Here is a 13,856-nt window from a genome sequence, read left to right as displayed (position 1 = left end):
GTCCTGCATGGCATGAAGCAAATGAATGCATAGGGTCACAGCATTCTCGGTGGCGGAAGGGCTGACGAATCAGGGCATTTTTGATTGACATCATCTCAGTATTTGTTGACTTGCACTTCAAAAGTGAGAAACAGGACCAACACTAAACGTGCAATTCTGTTTTGCTCAAGGTTAATATATTCCGCATGCCTTCTTAACATTAATCTACACATCATAAGGATTAGAATTATGTTCTTTTAATTTGAACATTTTTTATGGCCAAACACTAGGGTTTCGGGGCTAGGGAAGACATCTAATAGGAGAGGCAAGCTGAGCATCTAATGAAAATGTAAATCGGAGCTGTCATTTGCAGACCAGGTTCCAAAGTAAATAACCCACTTTAGCGTCCTTTAAAGGCCAGAGCCCAACTCTAGGTAATGGCAAATTTTATGCATGTTTATTAGAGGCAGGGTTTCTCTGTGTAGCCCTGGCTCTCCTGAAACTAGTTCTGTAGACCAGGCTGGCCTTGAACTGGGAGATGCCTGCGTCTGCCTCCCAAACGCTGGGATCAAAGCAGTGTGGTACCACACCTGGTTGTAAATATACTTTTATCCTTCCATAGCTAATAAAATGGACATAAAGCTAGGAATAGGAAAGCGATATCACAATCACTGGTTAGCTCAAATAGTGAATTTCAAATGGTTACCACCTCTTAGCACAGCTGATGTGAGTCCTTTGTGTGCAGGGACTGGGTTCAGCATTTGACTTTATCACCTTAGTCTTTACAAACACCCTAGGAAGCTGACGGAAACCTGCCCGAGGTCCTGTAACTGGAGGAGCTGGTATCTGCATTCTAATGACAGAAGACCAAGCTCTGAGGTGTGGTTTCTAAGCAGGGCAGGATGGTGAAAGGGACATTTTCTTAGATACATTTTGTCCTAGCAGCTAAGAACTCCAAGAGAAAACAAGCTGCCATCAGTGGGGAGACAGCATGGACGGAAGCTTTCAGATGATTCGGCCTCACCAGGTGTGAGGGCTGAACCCTAAAAGGCTGTCCACTGGAGGCTTTTCCTCCAGTAACCTCTCACACACGTCAGCTCATTTCTGTACCTTTGTACCGTCTCCTGCCTGGAATGTGTTTCTCTCCTTCCTGGCCAGCTCCTATGAAAGTCTTCCAGTGCCCTGCATAGGTTCCTCCCGATGACTAGGATTTGCTAGACCACGGGCTTTGAAGGCAAAGACCATGTCTGAGTTACCATCCTGTGTAGATTTCTGCTATAAAGTACACGATAAACGCTTGCCAGATGAAGGAACGGACAGGACATTCCGTCAGGCTGACGTCCACTATTTGCATGAACGAGTTTTATGGTTGGATAACATATATAGTCCTTTAAATCTCACGGCCATAAATGTAGCAAAATAAATTTAATTACGCGTAAAAACAGTTCAAACTGGGCGTCAGTGGTGTCAAAGATTAGGATCCTGAGGTTGATATGCGCATCCTCTTACCATGCACAGAGTACTGGGAAGCTTTCTTCCTGTAAGTTGCAGTCCACTTCTGGGCCAGGAAACACTTAAAGGCACGGCCTGGAGCAGGCAGAGCCGGGCCTCAGTAATCACCAGTGAGCAAGCTAATGAATGTTCTTATCACCTAACTCAGTGTCCCAGAGCAGGAATCACAGCACACTGGAAAGACCTGTCTGGCAGCTTTCTGAGTGTGTGTAAGGGTACACACACAGACCAGCAATCCTGTCCCAGGGAGAGAACTTAACAGGGTAGGGAAGCTGAGGGTCATTTAAGCAAGTTCCATAAGCAGACTATTAAGTTAGGAAGAACAATAAAATCAATAAATAGTTTATTAATCATATTAATAACAAGAATGGGTCAAATAATCAGGAATTCAGGCACTCTGGGGTCTCCACAGGTTATGCTATCTGGATTCTGTGAGCTTGATCCACACACCCACCCGCATTTCCAGTCAGTGGGGAGGGAACTCTGCAATGGGGAGAGTACAAGTCAAGCTCAGCGGACTCTCTGTCAGTAACAAAGAAGCCTGGCTGAGTTTTAACACCTAACATCAAAGTTCAAGAAAACCAGCTAAGATTTCAGCTTAAAAAACAGTGAAGAAACCCTGTCGTGAAAAACCAAAAAAAAAAACAAAAAAACAAAAAAAACAGTGAAGCCAGCCCTCCTGGGGGCAAAAGCAGGTGGGTCTCTGTGAGTTCAAGGTCTGCCTAGTCTACAAATTGAGCTCCAGGACAGCAGGAGCTATACAGAGAAACCTTGTCTTGAAACAACAACAACAACAACAACAAAAAGATACACTCAGAAATGACTATTTCTAGACCTGAAAATGTTTGCTGGGTGGTGGTGGCACACGTCTTTAATCCCAGCAATCGGGAGGCAGAGACAGTCTAGTCTCACTCAGTTCGAGACCAGCCTGGTCTATAGAGTGAGTTCCAGGACAGCCAGGGTTACACACAAGAGAAACCCTGTCTCGAAAAAATCAACCAACCAAACCAAACCAAACCTAAGTAATCAAGCAGTGAAGAGAAATAGACAGCAGCACCCACACACTCAAGAACAAATGGATTCTCAAGACCCCAAAGGCCCTGCCCACCCACCACCACCTGGTAGAGAATCAGGCAGGCGCAGGGAACAGAATCTGAGGGGTCACAAGGAAGGAACACAAAGACAGCGAGCCTCGGGGGTGCCTTGAGATCAAGGCAACGGGAGGTAAGCAGCAAATACAAGACAGAATCACAGGTCAGTGAGGCCACAAATGGTGATTTTTTAAGACACCCAGTCAGAAAAGTCCTCTGAATGGCCGGGCGGTGGTGGCGCACGCCTTTAATCCCAGCACTCGGGAGGCAGAGGCAGGTGGATCTCTGTGAGTTCGAGGCCAGCCTAGTCTACAAGAGCTAGTTCCAGGACAGGCTCCAAAGCTACAGAGAAACCCTGTCTTGAAAAAACTAAAAAGAAGGAAGGAAGGAAGGAAGGAAGGAAGGAAGGAAGGAAGGAAAGAAAGAAAAGTCCTCTGAGAGCTGCAGGTGCTTCTGCCATGCGCACTGGCACACGTCCTTCCTCGGGGGAACCTGAAATCAAACTGCCACACTTACCCAGAAGAGGATTCCCTCCCCTCTCCTTGCCATCAGTATTACTCTTGAGTTACACTGCCTTGACTCATGACAAAAATACACAGTTTTCTTTTTTGTTTGTTTAGTTTTTTAAATATTTAATTAAACTGCACAGCATCCAGAAGAAAGAAATGTACCAAGGAATTCAACCTGAAACCAGATTATACATTTTCTGTCGGGGGACAAGGGGTGCAAAGATCAGTGCTATTGTGGAGAAGCACTGAAACCAGAATAAAAACTCCAAAATAAATCACACAATAAATTATATTTTTTAAAGAAACTGATCTACATGCAGATGATGGGCACACACACACACACACACACACACACACACACACACACGTACTCTGGTCTTTTATTTAGTGTTGACCGTAACTTCCAGACTGGAAACTGCGGGAAAGGACAAAAGTCAGACGTGAAAAAAGAGGGTGTGCTAAGTCCCTCTGCCCCGGGGGTGGGGGAGGAGCAAGACATGACAATCAGAGAAGGACCCCGCGAAGCTGTAAGAATCAAGAGCAGAAAGGAACCAGCAGTTATCAAGGAAGATTTTAATTACTTCATAGAGGGGGAGAAAGCACAGAAATCTAACACAAGTAAAGGCACAATGAACGTGGTGGAGTTGAGTGAAACAGAACCCTTCCTTCAGTTAAATGGTTGTTGGGTTTTTTTGTTTTTGTTTCTGCATATGATTTTGAAGGTGGTTATCATTTTACTTCATTTTATTTTCAAGAAATGAGTCTTAAAGGCAGAATTATAATGGCCTCCTCTCTTCCCTCTCACTCCCTAAATCTGGGTTAAACCAGGGTGGCTCAGAGTCACCTTGACCACATAACTTAGGGACTGAGTCACAGGGAAAGAAAACTTACACCTGGAATGTGAAGACTCTGGTCTGGGTTTGCAGAAGGACAGACAGCGCAGCACAGTGCTATCGAAGGGCCTCTGATGCCCAACACTCCACTCCCAGACTTCACGGAACGAAGGACCCTGGAGTCACCTTTCTCCCACACTCCCATAAGCACTCAGCCTACAGATTATTCAAGTGATCAGGAGAATTACAACATACCCCAACCCTGAGTTGCTCTGTAGCAAATCTATTTACAGTTATTTTTTCCTCCTCACCTCTCCCTGGAGGTAAATCTGGGTTTCAAGCTGGGAAGCCACTAGGTAAGGGAATTAATTCCCCTAGTGCAATGCCAGTGACTCGTTTCCTTGCCTTCGTCAGGAAAGGGGGCAGGGACAAATTCCTGGTGACATCTCCAGCTAGGACAGCCCTAGCTGCTCACACAATTGGCCGAGGCTGTGAAAACAGGAGGGCTCCGCAGCTGCAGCAAATCCTCAGGAGAGAGAAAGCTACACCTGGAATGTCCTAGTACTTTGGTCCAGGTTTGGTGACTTGAGACAGGGAAAGAGGGGCATCTAGCTCATTTGAAAATCAAGAGGCCACTGCCCAGCTTCAGGTAGGGCAGTAAGAAACAGCTACTGTTTCCTATTAGGGAAAACCACTACAAAACCCACAGAAGAGCTGTTGGTAAAGCTTCTTGCTGCTTAGCTGGGCAATGTCTCTTCCCTTTGGGAGGGAACAAAGGAACTAAAAGGATCAGGCAACAGCCTCAACGTGAGACCACCCAATCTCCCACTGAAGAGACGACATCCCATAAACAGATAAAAAAGCAGTTCAGAAGGGAAATTTTCAGTGCTCTTGCAGCCCCGCTACCTTTAACCTGTATTACAAGCTTTGTACAACATACAAAATAGACCAACAATTTTAAGGATCACATTCCCACCTTCAATAGCAAACATACACTGATAATAAATCTGTTACTAACAGCGGGACCAAATGATGTATAAGGCAAAGACATTTACATTAGGTGCTGTGTCATCAACATTCTCTAGAGGAGAATACCCATTTATTCAGATCTAAACCCAGGCCTTTTTTTGGTAGTTGTCCCATCGAGCAAAGACAATGGAAATGTAATCAATACCCACATGACACCATCCAAATCTGGGGAATATGAACAGCGCAGGTCATGTGCAGGAAGGATCAGCCCAGTGAAAAGCTGGGGTGTGGCTTTATTTGCTATATCATATATTCTGATGATTTATGTTTCAGTAAGGGGACATCTCTATACACTCTGATAGCATTGTACAAAAGGCATCAACTCCCATTTCAAAAACAAATGGGAAGACTTCACAGTCAAAGTTCAGCAACTAGCGTCTACCCTGGAACTCCTGCAGTACCAGCTCTTCTCTCTGACTCTGTTCACTTGAGGATGCTGGGGATACTCCTGGAGATGACTACTAATGCATTTGAGAAGAAGAATAAGTAGTGAACAAATTAGAAGTCTGCTGAGACCTAATCATTGCTTGTCCCAAGAGTCGAAGTGGTCCAGGAGATGGCAAAGGGTAACACTCAATAAATAAATAAGCCAAGTTAAGCCCACCTTCACCAACACTGGAAGATTTGGGTTTCACCTGGCATTAAACACAGATCCTTAGCCTATGTTCCATTAGATTAGAAAGGTCCCTATGAGCCAGGTGTGATAATGTATGACATTAATCTCAGCACCCGGGAGACAGAGGCAGGTGGATCTCTGTGAGTTCAAGGCCAGCCTGGTCTACAGAACGAGTTCCAGGACAGCCAGTGCTTTCACAGAGAAACCCTGTCTTGAAAAATAATAATAATAAGGAAAAGAAAAGAAAGGTCCCTGTGACAGTTTAACCTGTGACGGATGTGAAAGTTTTTAACTAGCTTCCCCTATTGAGTCAAAGGACAACCTGGTTTCCCCATGGTCATGCAAGGTTGGAGCAGCCTTTGTCCATGGCTATGACTGTACGAAACCAACCTATCCAGTGTGTGGAGTTCCCACACTGGGGCCCCACACTGCTGTTGGAGAAGAGACACTCACTGTCAAATAGACCAACCTCAGTTGGAACATCCATTTTTCCTGTGCTGTTTACCTACAACCTGGAAGACAGAAACAATGTATTGCTGGCTGCCAAGGAAGACCCACTGACTGGAGTGCCGCATTTCTCCTTAAGTTTTTGTGCTTCTTGGTTTAGAAGACTCGGAATATGCCCCACCCCCAAAGGCCCCACGTATTTCCTTGCCCTTTTCTACTCTGTGGGCTTAGCACCCGCAGTCTTGGGAAAGCAGCGTGGCAGAGATAACATGAGGACCCTGCTGTCGGATGTGAGATGGGTATGAGGAGGCCGTCAAGACCTTTGCAGCCCCAGAGCCAGACCTTCCTGTGAAGTGCTTCCTCCTTCCCTAGTCTCCCTGGAGCATTCCCCGAGGGCTGCTAACCACTTCAGGGTTAATCAGAAAAAAACTGAGATCGACTTGAGGTTGAGGTTAAGGTCCTCACCCCCTCTTTTCATCTCTTACAGGAAGTTTCTGGGGTTTGTGAATATGAATAATCCACCCAACAAAAAGTGACTCTTCTCTTGAGGGACGGGAAGCACTCCGGGGAAAGGCAGGGGGTCCCAAGGGGTACAGATGGCCCTGGCCCTCAGCTGCAGAGGAGCCGACTAGCTCTGGAATGATCCTCAGTTTACTTCGTCCCCTTCTTTTATTGTCTAGTTCACTGATTAGTATTTAGTGTATGTACAACTTACCCCTTGGAATGGGGAGAGGAGGGATGAGAACAAAACCAAAACACTCTCAAAAATGGAGAAGACCCATTTCTTTGTCCTTTCTGTAACCTGACCTTTAAAACAGGTCACTTCTGCAAACCCCCTGACTGCTTCACGAAAAGTACCTTTTCCTCAACAGTCCTGGCCACACCAACCTCCTCAACTATGGAATACAATGCACACAGTACACTTCCCCTTGGTGAATAACAGCAGGCAGGGGTACCATTCTCTACCCTGCCCAGTGTGTGTCCATTCACCTAACAAGGCACCTTTCCCTGGAAGAAAGCAGGAGAAATGGAGGCTTTCTCCACTTCTGGCTTAGCAGGGCTTGCTGGAAGAGGGCTGGATAAAGGGTTTGAGACCCTACTGCCAACAGAAAGAATCCAATCACCAAGTCCAGAGATGAGATGCATAGATGGAACTGGGCCAGGAGGATGCTTAGGGTTGGTTGCACTGGAGAAACACTGTAGGAGCTCTCATGCAGGTTTTACGGGTTGGGGGACCATCTGAGAAGAGGAGGTCCATCCTTTTCCTGAGGAGCAGGACCAAGCCAGGCTTCACCTGAGAATGGGTGGCAGAGGTGGGGCTCCACGGGCAGCTGGAGAAACAAGAATCATAGACACTGAGCTCACTTACAGACCCTACGTAACATTTCTGAAATGAGACAGGCTCTCTAAGTCAAATTTTAACAACAGGGACTATTGCTGTATAGATGGTTTGGAAGGTGGGCACTTGATGCCAAGGCTGCTGACCCGAGTTAGTCCCCAGGATCCAGGGGACTTGGTTGAAGGAGAAAAGCCAACTCCTGCTGACCTCTACACGTGTAGAAGCACTTTCTAATCCCAGAAAACACACAAACTCTATGTTGCATGCAAACACGAACGCTTTCCTCACTCCCCTCGCACCTCGGTTTGTTTTGCTGGGGTATACTCTCTGAAGATGCTTATACTCTTCTGGAGCAGGGAAGTCCTCTACTGGGTGGAAGGAGTACTTGGACTCAAAATCATCTGTGAAAAGAGGAGAGTATTATGTCACGCCTCCCACAGACGTGGGACTTCTTAGGACCTTTCCTATTTACCAGTCTCCTCTGGGTTCTGCTGTATGGAGAGCCTGCTCTACCCACCAAACCAAAGTTCCTGAGATGACAAAAGCATCCCCTGGGTGCCTCTGATGAACAGTGGATACCCAAAGACCCTTTATCTGGGGCTGGTATGGTGGCAGGAGCCTATAACCAAGGGCTGTGGAGGCAGAAATCAGAGTATCACTGGGGCTTGCTGGCCAGCCAGTCAGACCAATTGCAGAGCTCCTGGTCTAGTGAGAGACCTTATCTAAGACAAATATGGTGGAGAGCAATTAAGGAAGACACCTAATGTTGACCTCTGGCCTCCATAACCACCTGTACACATACATATAAACACATAAAGGCGCACATGTGAACATATACATACGGAGAAAAAAAATTTAATCCTTTTAAATTGTGTGTGTTTTGTCTACATGTATGTTTGGGCACCATGTGCACACAGCACCCACAGACGCTAATGGAGGGCTTCAGATTTCCTGAAACAGGAGTTACAGACTGTTATGGAGGCTCCATGTTGGTGCTGGGAATTGAACATAGGTCCTCTGAAAATGTACCCAATATTCTTAACTACTGAGCTATCGCTCCAGCCCCTTTATTTATGTGCTGGATAGTTTTATTCAACTTAACACAAGGTAGAGTTATCTGAAAGGAGGGATCCTCAATTGAAAAAAACGTCTCCATAAAATCTGGCTATAGGGAATTTTCTTAATTAGTGATTGATGGGGAATGGCTTGGCCCATTGTGGGTGGTGCTATCCCTGGACTGTGATCCTGGGTTCTATAAGAAAGCAGGCTAAGCAAGTCATGGGGAGCACCTCTCCATGGCCTTTGCATCAGCTCCTGCCTCCAGGTGTCTGCCCTGTTCCTGTCTTGCCTTCCTTCAGTGGTGAGTTGCAATATGAAAGTGTAAGCCAAATAAACCCTTTTCTCCCCAACCTGCTTTTTGGTCATGGTGTTTCATCACAGCAATAGAAACCCAAACTAAAACAAATTATTATTATTATTATTACTATTATTATTATTAGACAGGGTTTTTCTGTATAGCCCTAGCTATCGTGGAACTAACTCTGTTGACCAGGCTGGCTTTAAACTCACAAAAATCCACCTGTCTCTGCCTCCCAAGTGCTGGGATTAAAGGCATGCACCACCATTGTCAAGCAATTATTATTTTTGTTCATTTTGAGACAGGGTCTCACTATGTAGCCTTGGCTAACCTGGAACTATGAGACCAGTATGGTCTCAAACACACAGATATCTGCTCGACTCTGCCTTCGAAGTGCTAGGATCAAGGTGAATGCCACAAGACCAGAACCAGTACCTCCCCTTCTAAAATTCCAAATGTAGCTGGGCGATGGTGGCACACGCCTTTAATCCCAGCACTCGGGAGGCAGAGGCAGGCGGATCTCTGTGAGTTCGAGACCAGCCTGGTCTACAGAGCTAGTTCCAGGACAGGCTCCAAAGCCACAGAGAAACCCTGTCTCGAAAAAAAAAAAAAAAAAAAAAAAAAAACTAAAATTCCAAATGTAAAGGAGTCAAAGGCTGACTCTACATCTTTCCACCAAAATTCAGACTCTTTGGGAAAGGAGCACAAGTGTGTGTGCAAGCAGAAACAAGAAGCTCCAGAAACAAGGTGGGCTTACAAGACTGTTGCTATGGGAAACAAACTGAATTAAATTTAAGGGGTGGTAGTCATTAACCTCAAATGTCTCTCTAGCTAGCAAGAGTTTTAATGGAAAACTTTCTTTCAGCCTTGGTTATCCTATATTGCTCTGCAACACAGTTCAGTCAGCCATGTCTAGCTCCACCCCTACTCTCTACGACCTCTTCCTAAGATTCAAACGTCTTACGTCTTATGGGCATGGCACGATCACACCTCAAGAGGTCTTTTTTCTATTCAAAGTTTTTTTGTTTAGATAGGGTCTTACTATGTACTACAGACAGGCTTTGAATTTAAGATTCTCCTGCACCAGCTAAACCCTGTGTGCTGGGACTACAGACACACGCCACCATGCCCCACTACATTGAGAGGTTTCTGCAATAAGGATGTACGCTCAAAGCAAAACTCTTGTGCAACTGTTAAGAACAGGCTGGACTGTGTCGGGGGTAGTGATGGAGGAGCAACCCTGAAGAACTTAGTGTGTTAATGGTTTCAAGAGATATCATGGTCTACACCACGCATCTTCAAAAGAGTACAACTTATGGCTCTATTCTAGACTGTGAGGTGAATTCTCTTAAGTAGAGATCTCAACATTTATAAGCTTGGAAAACATGATCCAATACACGCCTGTTCTAGTCAATTTCCTGCTTCTCTACATAATAACAGTGGGGTCCAAATAAATAAAATGATGTCCTCAAAAAAATACAGCTGGTTTGTCACTGGCCTCTGTATATTTTGTTTTTGTAGTGCTGGGGTTCAAACTAAGGGCCTCTGTCAGCTAAGCTTGTTTGGCTTTTCGTGCTGTTTCTGTACTGTGGGATTAAGCCCAGGACTTGTACACATTAGGCTAATGCTGTACCACCGAGCTTCACCCTAAGCCTCTTGAGTTTTTAAGTAACCAGGAAGGAACTCCCCTCCTTGAACACATAATTCTAGGATATATGAGAATAAAGAGGACAGTCGCTGATGGGAAGCTTCATCAGTGATTCTTGTGAGGACCTGAGAGTAGCTTTAGAATCAGTATGAACCCTGACGACTTGATTTCAATCTGTTCATGTAAGGAAAGAATGTCAATAGATCGGAAGCACAAGTCAGAGGAAAAGTCAGGAGAGACCTGCTGCGAACAAGACTGCTGCTCTGGCCTATTCTCCATCTACAGGAGCCATCTGGCACCAGTGAGTCGGTGAAGTCACCACCAGAACTATGAGACAAAGTCACTATTGGCTAGGCAGTGGTGGCGAACACCACCCAGCTTTAGAAGGCAGAGGCAGGCGGATCTCTGAGTTTAAGGCCTGCCTGGTCTACAGAGTGAGTTCCAGGACAGCCAGGCCTACACAGTAAAACCCTGTCTTGACACAACAAACAAACAAATCACTGACAACTTACCCAAGAAGGAACGGACAGTGGTGATGGAGTCTCTATGGCCATTCCTCAGGGGTGGTGGTGGAGGAGGGGGTGGCCCAGCTGGCGTCCTTGAGGGTGGAGGTGGGGGCTTTCCTCTGCTTGGAGGCTCTGACCCATGCATTCGATAAGGTGGTGGGGGAGGAGGAGCATCCCTGGCACCATTTCGGACCGTGGGTAGAGGGGGTGGAGGAGCTGCAATTAAAATCCAAAGCAGTTGGCTTGTGTTGGAACTGGCAAAGAAAAGAAGGGCTTGAGAGACATAAGCTAAAAAAGCAGCCGGGTGTGTGTGTGGGGGGGAGGTTAGTGAGGGAGCAAATGTGAGAAATGCACAATGATACAGAAGTACAGAAATGCTGTAATGAAATTCACTGTTTTATACACCAACTATAAAATAAAAACCATAGAATGCCAGGTAACGGTGGCACACACTTTTGCAGCACTCAGGAAGCAGAGGCAGGTGGAACTCTGAGTTTGAGGCCAGTATGGTCTACAGAGTTTCCAGGAGAGCCAGGACTAGACAGAGAAACACTGTCTCGGAAAACAAAATAAAGCAAACAAATCATAGAAAATAAAAGAAAGATGGGGTGGCTGCTGCTCCTCCTCTACTCTGTTCCCTCCCTCTGTCATTGTTTGTTTAGTTTTGGTCTGTTGGGTGTTTTTGGTTTTTTGTAACAAAACAAGGCTTCTGTGTGCAGCCTCAGCTGTCCTAGAACTTACTCTGTGGACAAGGCTGGTTTGGAACTTGCTGCTTTCTGCTCAGCCTCCAACAGAAACAAACATGTATTATCGTATAATATTATTATAATGTGATTTAATAGAAATAAGTCCATGAATTACTTAGATGCCCTTTACATAAAACAAGTTCAACAGCACACTACATTTTTACAAACACTTCTAGCTTACAGACGACAAACAAACTCAAGAGAATCAGAGAAATTTGCCCCATGTTATACAACAGATACAGCCACTCCTCAAGACTGTGGGCTGCTCAGAACTCCTGCTCTGGGTACTGAGCGGGCAGCAAGCTGAGGCCTCCCCTTGGCCCATGCTCACGGCTACCAGACACAATACAACTCATAGTATATGAAAAGCAAGAAATCTGCAGAATTGACACTACTTACCTCAGTTTTATTTTCTCTGCTTTTATTACCGAATGGGATTAGAAAGAGGATTGTTCACATTAAGAGTCTTTTTAAGGGGGCTGAAGAAATGGCTCAGTGGTAAAGGGCACTGGCTGTTCTTCCAGAGGACCTGGGTTCAATTCCCACCCACATGGCAGCTCACAACTGTCTATAACTCCAGTTCCGGGGGATCTGATACCCTCACACAGATATACATGCAGGCAAAACAGCAATGCACATGAAATAGAGATTTAAAAAAAAATGTGGCTTTAAAAAAAAAAGTCTTTTAAAATCTACAAGTTAAAAACTTTTTATTTTTTAGATTTATGTGCATCGTGTTTGCCTGCATGTGTGTATGAACCATATGCATGCCTCATGCCATCAGAGGTCAGCAAAAGAGTATTCCAGAGTACCCCTGGAACTGGGTGCAGAGAACTGACCTGGGTCCTCTGGCAGAGCAGTCATTGTCTCTCCAGCTGTCCCCCACCTGATGTGTGCATTTTTTTCCTTTAAACCTGAACTTTACAGAATCCTGGGTTATCTTATGGCTGGCTATAGGCAGGGAAATACCATGTCATCAATATTATCAAGTTGTTGTCTGGGGTGCCCTCTAAAAGACTGTTACTGAAGCCGGCTGTGGTGGTGTGTCTCTTTAATCCTATTACTTGAGAGGCAGAGGCAAGCGGATCTCTGTGAATTTGGGGCCAGCTTGGTTTACAGAATGAGTTTCAGGACAGCCAGGGCTGTTACACCTACAAACCCTGTCTTTTTTTTTTTTTGCTTTTTCGAGACAGGGTTTCTCTGTGGCTTTGGAGCCTGTCCTGGAACTAGCTCTATAGACCAGGCTGGTCTCGAACTCACAGAGATCCACCTGCCTCTGCCTCCCGAGTGCTGGGATTAAAGGCGTGCGCCACCATCGCCCGGCTACAAACCCTGTCTTAAAAAACCAAAAAAGTGCTACTGGGAGCACAAATTTACAGGAAACATAATTTGTATTTATTTTTATTTATGCATGTGTGTGCCTGCATGCCTGTATGTATGCCATGTGTGCACAAGTGCCCATGGAGGCCAGAGGAGGACATCAAATCCCCTGGAGCTGGAGTTACAGGAGGTTGTGAGCTGCTGTGATATGGGCTGGGAGCCAAGTCCAGGTCCACAGGAAAATGCAGCAGTGCTTTGGCAACCGTTCTATTTGTATATGGACACACTCAACCAGGCCTTCACCAAGGTTCCTATATACTGCTTTCTTAAACGTTCTTTTCTGGTTTTGGTCACACACGGTCTCCCTCCATTGCCCAGGCTGACCTCAAACTCCAGTGGCTCAAGCCAGCCTCTGCTTCAGCCTCCAACACAGCTGGCATCCATTCCTAATTCGTGAACCTACCCCAATTTGCTTCCTCAAGGCTGCACAGAGGGTTCATTGATGTTCAGTCCACAGCCAGTTCTCAGTGTCCAACTGGCCTTTCTGCAGCACTGCACACAGAGGCCCACTTCCTTTATCCTGCTCCTTTTCCATCACTCTACCAAGTTCATTTTTCCTGTTTTGTTTTTTGTGTTTAATTTTTATTATTTTATATGTATGGGTGTTTTGCTTACATACATATCTGTACACCATGTGTGCCTGATGCCCTCAGAGACCGTAAGAAAGCATCATATATCTTGAAATTGATACTACAGACAGTTGTGAGCCAATGTGTGGGTGCTAAGAAACCAACCCAGGTGCTCTGGAAGACCAGTTAGCGCTCGTAACCATTGAGCCATCTCTCCAGCCACCAGGCATGTGTTTGTTGTTGTTGTTGTTTTTCTTTTTTTTTTAATATTTATTTATTTATTTATTATGTATAC

General features: G+C 45.5%; 2 protein-coding genes across 5 annotated transcripts in view; both read right to left on the bottom strand.

Annotated features, from left to right (window-relative positions):
- Cdc6 (cell division cycle 6) overlaps nucleotides 1-13,856 on the bottom strand; it is a 28,829-nt gene that overhangs the window by 13,899 nt on the left and 1,074 nt on the right. The window lies entirely within an intron of this gene.
- Nucleotides 2,969-13,856, bottom strand: part of Wipf2 (WAS/WASL interacting protein family member 2) — a 33,483-nt gene continuing 22,595 nt past the window's right edge. For all 4 annotated transcript variants that reach the window (XM_041643880.1, XM_041643882.1, XM_041643883.1 and 1 more), the window contains 3 exons: nucleotides 10,873-11,082; nucleotides 7,655-7,756; nucleotides 2,969-7,347 (listed from right to left, as the gene is read on the bottom strand). In XM_041643880.1, coding sequence (XP_041499814.1) covers nucleotides 7,307-7,347; nucleotides 7,655-7,756; nucleotides 10,873-11,082 — 353 coding nt within the window. In that variant the 3' untranslated portion in view covers nucleotides 2,969-7,306. The remainder of the gene's footprint in view (nucleotides 7,348-7,654; nucleotides 7,757-10,872; nucleotides 11,083-13,856) is intronic.

The sequence above is a fragment of the Microtus oregoni genome, unplaced genomic scaffold (assembly GCF_018167655.1).
Source record: "Microtus oregoni isolate MIOR12 unplaced genomic scaffold, Mior012 000091F_ref0000469, whole genome shotgun sequence".
In the NCBI taxonomy this organism is placed as follows: domain Eukaryota; kingdom Metazoa; phylum Chordata; class Mammalia; order Rodentia; family Cricetidae; genus Microtus; species Microtus oregoni.
This window is presented reverse-complemented; position numbering and strand designations above follow the sequence as displayed.